General features: G+C 43.4%; 1 protein-coding gene across 1 annotated transcript; it reads left to right on the forward strand.

The window, feature by feature from the left end:
* The first annotated feature begins 2,016 nt into the window (after positions 1–2,016).
* LOC100381786 (uncharacterized) lies at positions 2,017–6,642 on the forward strand. Its single transcript, NM_001174585.1, has 4 exons — positions 2,017–2,263; positions 2,938–3,328; positions 3,456–3,557; positions 6,117–6,642. Exons 1-4 carry the CDS (start codon positions 2,117–2,119, stop codon positions 6,359–6,361), a joined length of 885 nt encoding a protein of 294 aa, NP_001168056.1. The 5' UTR covers positions 2,017–2,116; the 3' UTR covers positions 6,362–6,642.
* The last annotated feature ends 552 nt before the right edge of the window (positions 6,643–7,194 follow it).

Below are 7,194 nucleotides of genomic sequence, written 5' to 3' on the forward strand. Positions count from 1 at the left end.
ATGCAAATGTGGATCATCAGAAATGGAGTCCATGTATGTCCTAAGCGTCTATTTATCTATAGGCTAGTTCTAGAGACCCTGGAACTAGTTAAATTGGGCCTCCCACTTGACTTAGACATCATTGTTGGTCCTCTTTGCCTTCACAACTCTCTCTAAGTATTTCTTGACCTTCTCCAATGTTCCTTAGCATGATAACATTATTTGGTAACAACCTATTCTTAAAACTATGAAAATGATCACATAAGAACAAACTAACCTCTAGATTTAATTGACACATTTCAGCTCTGGTCAATGGACCTTGTATAATGTTTGGAGGACCATAATGTGAATTCAAAGGAGTAATGTCCTTATCACCCCACTTAAGGGCTTGTTCGGTTATTTCAATTCCATGTGGATTGGTGTGTATTGGGATGGATTGGAATGGATTTTGACTTGTTATGGATTTAAACCGACTCAATACAACCCAATCCACATGGATTGACGGTGAAACGAACAAGCCCTAAAGTGGAGTTGTGTCCTTGACCCAATATTATCTTCTCCCATGTATGTCTTCAAATCTGCATCATGGTGTATCTATATGCAAAAATGTATCTATATTATTGGACTAGGATGACAATGAGTGCCTTTTGTGCTAGACTCTCGATTTGTGAGCCGCTACGCGTATATAAGGAGCAAGGAGGTGAGGAGTGCTGCACCAGCGGTATTCCTCACTTGTGCCTACAAGTTACCGCCCTCAGCGCCATCTGTGAAGCTTCCTTTGTTGTTTTATATGGCTCACATCTAAATGAGCGCTTTAGTTCCTATACCATATATTCTGACTCTCCCTATGGAGACGATGTTAACCGCGCTGTCGAGAAGGACCATGTGGAAGAAGCCGCCGATAGTCCAATCCAAGTTATGTAGAATGAAAATTCGCCGGAAGAAAACAAGCCTAAGAACCAGGACGAAGAATCTGGTGCCAAATAGAATGTCAAAGAACCTAGCTATTTGGATGTTAGAAAGTCGATAGTGAAAGAAGGGCATGTAGCTAATTAACTAGTTAATTATAACTAATTAAATTGATTTTTAGTCTCATCTAGTAATTATCGTATTAACATTTTTTAAACGGAGACACGCAGGTACATTTGATATACGATACAGTTTATATAAAACTAATAACAAAAATAAAATAAAACGATAGCCGCGGAGCGGAATCAACGGGTGGAAAAAGCTAGCGGCGCCCGAGTAACCACGACACCGACCCTTAAATGGCGGCTTGCCATATAACCCGCCCTCACTCCAGCCCGCGGTCCAGCCCCTGTCCCCGTCACCTCCTCTGCTCCGTAGCGCCGCCATCCGTGGCGGCGGCAATCTACCGAACACCGTGCGTGCGTGTGTTGCCGCAATGGCCTCGCACCACCTCGCCAGCCCCGCCGCGGCCGCAACCTCCGCCGCCACCGTCTCCAGGGCTCTCTTCAAGCATGCCTACACTAAACCCTCTTACTCCCTTCTCCACGCCCCGCTCCTCCGCGCCGTCGCCGCCCGGCCCGCGCTCCTCTCCGCCGCCACCGCGGTCTCCACTACGGCGGCGCCCGCGGCCGCAGCTATGGACAACGTGGAGGAGTGGGGGCTGAGGCCGCTGGCCGAGGTCGACCCGGAGGTGTACGACCTAATCGAGCGCGAGAAGCGGCGGCAGCGAGCGGGTATCGAGCTCATCGCCTCGGAGAACTTCACCTCGCTCGCTGTCATGGAGGCGCTGGGCTCCCCGCTCACCAACAAGTACTCGGAGGGCATGCCGGGGGCGCGCTACTACGGCGGCAACGAGGTCATCGACGAAATCGAGGAGCTCTGCCGGACCCGCGCGCTCGCCGCCTTCCACCTCGACCCCGCCCGCTGGGGCGTCAACGTGCAGCCCTACTCGGGGTCCCCCGCCAATTTCGCGGCTTACACGGGGCTGCTCCAGCCGAACGACAGGATCATGGGGCTCGACCTGCCGTCCGGGGGCCACCTCACCCACGGGTACTACACGGCGAGTGGCAAGAAGATTTCTGCAACCTCCATCTACTTCCAGAGCCTGCCGTATAAGGTGAGCTCCGACACCGGGTACGTCGACTACGATAAGCTGGAGGAAAAGGCCATGGATTTCCGCCCCAAGCTTATCATCTGTGGCGGTAGTGCGTGCCCTCGGGAGTGGGATTACGCCAGGTTCAGGGCCATCGCAGACAAGTGCGGGGCCATGTTGCTCTGCGACATGGCTCATATCAGTGGTCTCGTTGCTGCGCAGGTAACTAATTGTCTTTGTTGCTGCGTATTTAAACTATACTCTATATGCGTTTCAATTGCCGATTGTTTATGAATATAAACGTTTTACTTTCTATCGTCAGTTGTGTTTATCTGAGTAGTCGATACAAAAGTTGTAGCTTTTCTATGTAAGGCAAGCACTATTTCTCCAAGTGAGGTGATCGATCATCCTGATTGTGCCATCAACTGGTGTCACTCCTTTAGCTAGATAGAATTTGCACACGAAGAAAGAGTTTTTGGAGCAGAAGGGGAAAAACAAACTAGGACAGTTTTCCCTATGGAGCAAACAAAAAGAAATGCAGTAAAATCTGCTGTTTAGATTGAGATGGCATGCCCAAGTTTGTCAAATCTATTGACAATTCTGAAGTCATGTGATCTAGTAATCTCTCACCGGCATTGATGTAGACTTGTAGAGTAATTTGTGGAGTGTCTCAGATCAATAGTCAATGATCAACTTATGAACATACAAACAGAGCACCAAATGCATGCATCCAAACTAAGTGATGACATGATGCTATTGGCCAGGGTAGTTATGGATGCAGAAATTTGAATTTTTCAAGTTAAACTTTGTAATTTCTACAGAAATCCTGCTGGACTCCCATATTCTGTATATTCTTTTACTTTACCATCCATGTTAATTCCTTCATTCTTCTATAGGAGGCTTTGGATCCTTTTGAGTTCTCTGATGTGGTTACCACTACGACCCACAAAAGTCTTCGAGGGCCAAGGTCTGGTATGATTTTCTACAGGAAGGGCCCAAAGCCTCCAAAAAAAGGCCAGCCTGAGGGTGCTCTGTATGACTACGAGGACAAGATCAACTTTGCTGTGTTCCCGTCACTCCAGGGGGGGCCTCACAATCACCAAATTGCTGCTCTAGCTGTAGCCTTGAAACAGGCCATGTCACCTGGATTCAAGGCCTATATCCAGCAGGTCAAGGCAAACACAGTTTCCCTTGGTAACCATTTGATGAGTAAGGGCTACAAGTTGGTTACTGATGGAACAGAGAACCACCTTGTTCTCTGGGATCTGCGCCCTCTTGGCTTGACTGGTATGCATAGCAAGATTCTTTTGTTTTCCTTTTTGGCGAGGAGCATAGCAGGATTCGATGGCATGCTTTGGCTTTCCCTTAGCAGGCTGTACAAACTTGCTATAAAATTGGTTTATCAAAATTGCAGGCAATAAAGTTGAGATGCTATGTGACCTATGCAACATTACACTGAACAAAAATGCTGTCTTTGGTGACAGCAGTGCATTATCACCTGGTGGTGTGCGCATTGGTCAGTATCTCTTTCTTACCAACAGATTTATAGCACAACGATGCTTATTGTGTGATGTGCATGAATAGGATTCTGTTGCTCTTTTTGATCTCATGTTTTTTACTCTGTTACTGTTAGGGGTCACTGAGAAGGAAAGATGCTATGGTTGAAGTGATTTAATCGTGCTTTACTTGTCATGTGGTATCCTGGAGTATAACGGGGTGTGAGATGAGTCAACAAATAAAATAGTACCGTATATGTTATATAAAATCTTGTGGGGCATCTGCATCTGCTTCCCTTCAGTGGTGATTCCTTTTATCATCATAGAATGAAGGGGCCTCATAAGTCTAAAATGAGATTTTAGATTTTCTTGGTTACATACATAATATAATTCCTTACTTTTTCTGTTGGGCTGATTAATTTTCCATTTTAAACATACAACAATTTAAATCTTAATCAACCTCTAGAACTTGTCAGACTTGCTTTTGGAAGGCTCACATCAGGTTCCTTAAAACCTCAACCCTCCTGCCCTCACGGCCGCGTTTCACGCACTCCGGGTAGCCTCCACTGCGTGACGCGTGTTCTCGCGAGCGGAATGCCTGAGAACCATGTTTCCTGCTTGGATCGCGTGGTATCAAGCCCACACGGTGGGAGTGGATGACTGGTGGGACCTAATATGTGTCTGGGCATACTATCAGTTACTGCCGCACGGCAAACCTTAGCAGGCTAACACCAAAGAAGCAGCCGACTGCTGTCCCGCTCCCGCCCGGCACTTCCCTCCGGCGCTGCCTGGTCAGCTCCCCCGTTCTGTTTAATCTTAGATTTTCTTGCTTTCTGTTGGCCCTCTTAAGTAAAACCATCAATTGTTTTGGTCTATTTAATCATGGAGGGTGATAATAATAGCGGTCAAAACTAGTCATGCTTTTGAAAGTCCCGCATTCTCTTTTCACCCAGCGAAAGTTTAAAAATGATAAGAACTTCATGCATGTTTTACAACCAGATGATTAGGCAGTTCTTTACCTGAGCTGTCCAATTTGATAAAGTTTTTCTTACCTTGAGTCATTGAGTCATTATATACCCCTATTCTATTGTGGATCTTCCACGGTCTTATTTCTTTCATTCTTGTTCGAGCCGGATGATGAAAAATTCTCATGTCCGGTTCCTTTGGGGGATGGATCCTAAAGAATTCACCTATCCCAATAACAAAGAAACCTGACTTAAATGATCTTGTATTAAGAGCAAAATTAGCTAAAGGGATGGGACATAATTATTATGGGGAACCCGCGTGGCCCAACGATCTTTTATACATTTTTCCAGTAGTAATTCTAGGTACTATTGCGTGTAATGTAGGTTTAGCGGTTCTAGAGCGGTCATTGATTGGTGAACCTGCGGATCTGTTTGCAACTCCTTTGGAAATATTACCCGAGTGGTACTTCTTTCCCGTATTTCAAATACTCCGTACAGTACCCAATAAGTTATTGGGTGTTCTCTCAATGGTTTCTGTGCCAACGGGCTTATTGACAGTACCCTTTCTAGAGAATGTCAATAAATTCCAAAATCCATTTCGTCGCCCAGTAGCTACGATCTTTTTTTTAATCGGTACTGCAATAGCTCTTTGGTTAGGTATTGGAGCAACATTACCCAATACCCATTGATAAATCCTTAACTTTAGGTCTTTTTAGTTTAGGGATTTTTCGAGTTGATTCATTCCACCGCGAAGTCCCCTGCATGGGTATCTAGGAAATAGTTACTTCCAAGTTCCAAGTGAATCTTCCCTAGATACCTAAAATCTATTTTATTATGATCCATTTCGCGAAAATATAGATTATGCCAAAGATGCCAAATTGCTTTCTTTTTTTCTTTTTATTCTAACTAAAAAATGAAGAAGAGGAAAAAATTGCAATGATTTAAAGCGAGAACTTGTTCTTAGGTAAATCAATTGGGAGATGCTTGTCTAGAGTGTCCCATATCAATTTTCCATCTTCCATACGAAAACTATTAATTTGCATAAGATCTTCTTCAGTCTTACTCAAAAGGTCCAATAGTGTATGTATATTGGCCCTTTTGAGACAATTATACGTTCTAGAAGGCAATTCTAATTGATCAATACAAATACAATTCAATGGAATTCCTTTTTTGTTTTTCTTTAGATTAGTGAATCTTTTTTGAAAGGTTAAAAGGGGTGGAGTTAACCTGTTTTTATTTTCTTCGAAACTAGTGCCCTCTTCCTCTGTGTGTAGAAAAGGAAGAAATAAATCAATCAAATTACGAGAAGCTTCATAAAGTGCTTCTTTAGGAGTTAAACTTCCATTCGTCCATATTTCTAAAAAAAGTATCTCGTGTTTTTCATTTCCATTCCCATAAGAAAAAATACTATAATTCACACTGAAGTAATCATGAGCGGATTTTTGTAAAGTAGATTTTGGGTTACTACTGTCAGAAATATACTTTCTAGGTCAGGATCATGACAATTTAGTATAGGGCAGTTTTTTCCTTGTACTTTGCACTAATCCATTGATGTTCCGACCGCAAACCAACAAGTTTACAGAGTTTACTTCATTTCTGAAAACCATTTTCCAGGTACACCTGCTATGACCTCAAGGGGTTTGGTTGAGAAGGACTTCGTGCAGATTGCCGAGTACCTTCACCGAGCTGTGACCATCTGCTTGAGCATCCAGGCGGAGCATGGCAAGATTCTCAAGGACTTCAAGAAGGGCTTGGTGCAAAACAAGGACATAGAGAACCTGAGGGCGGAGGTCGAGAAGTTCGCCACTTCATTTGACATGCCTGGCTTCAGGGTGTCTGACATGAAGTACACAGACTAGACTGCTGCTGACTTGGGTGCAAACCGTTGCTCCTGTTACAGTAACACTGGCAGGCTGGTGCAATGCAAACCGTTCTTCTGTTACGGTAATATTAACGCCTCTGAAATGTCACGTGAATGGTGGTAAACCTGAATTTCACACGACTAGAGGGATGGTTTACTTTCTATTCAGTGCTCTGCCATTCTGTTGGCCTGCTATTCCGTCGGTCTATTTTGTTGGAACTGATAATAATATGTTTAGAGAATAATGATTGAGAAAGAAAATGGCATTGCACTGGAGATAATTCTGCTTAGCTCGGCCTTCCAGAAGCTCTATGATAAACCCCCCTTGATTTGTTAGTTGGCTTGATATGACACGCTGGTTGTTAAAGAACTGTGGCTAGGTCCCGTATGGTTTGATGGACTAAAGATTAGTCTTATTTAGTTCTTAAATTGCTAAACGGCGGAACTAAAATAGGACTAAACTGTTTTAGTCTCTAGTCTACCAATGAGTGACTAAAAGACTAAACCATATTAATTCCATTTTTTACCTCTCCTTTATTTTAGTTGCACTAATGATAGTAGAATATTAAAGGGTTTTTTGGTCTTCTTATAATTCATTTAATGTTTTTAATAGTTTTAGTCCCTAAAACTAAACAGGGTAGGACTAAACTTTAGTCTTATAACTAAACTTTAGTCCTTAGATTAAATGAACCAAATAGGCCAAAAGTTTGATTATAGCCAACCACCTGGTACTAATCAACTTCCTATTTAGAAAAGTACGTCTAATTGTATGCTTAAGTTTTTTTACTGTATTAATTAAGTGCATGCAATGGAACAAGTGCTACTTTTCCA

Source organism: Zea mays, chromosome 1, assembly GCF_902167145.1.
Source record: "Zea mays cultivar B73 chromosome 1, Zm-B73-REFERENCE-NAM-5.0, whole genome shotgun sequence".
NCBI classification, from domain to species: domain Eukaryota; kingdom Viridiplantae; phylum Streptophyta; class Magnoliopsida; order Poales; family Poaceae; genus Zea; species Zea mays.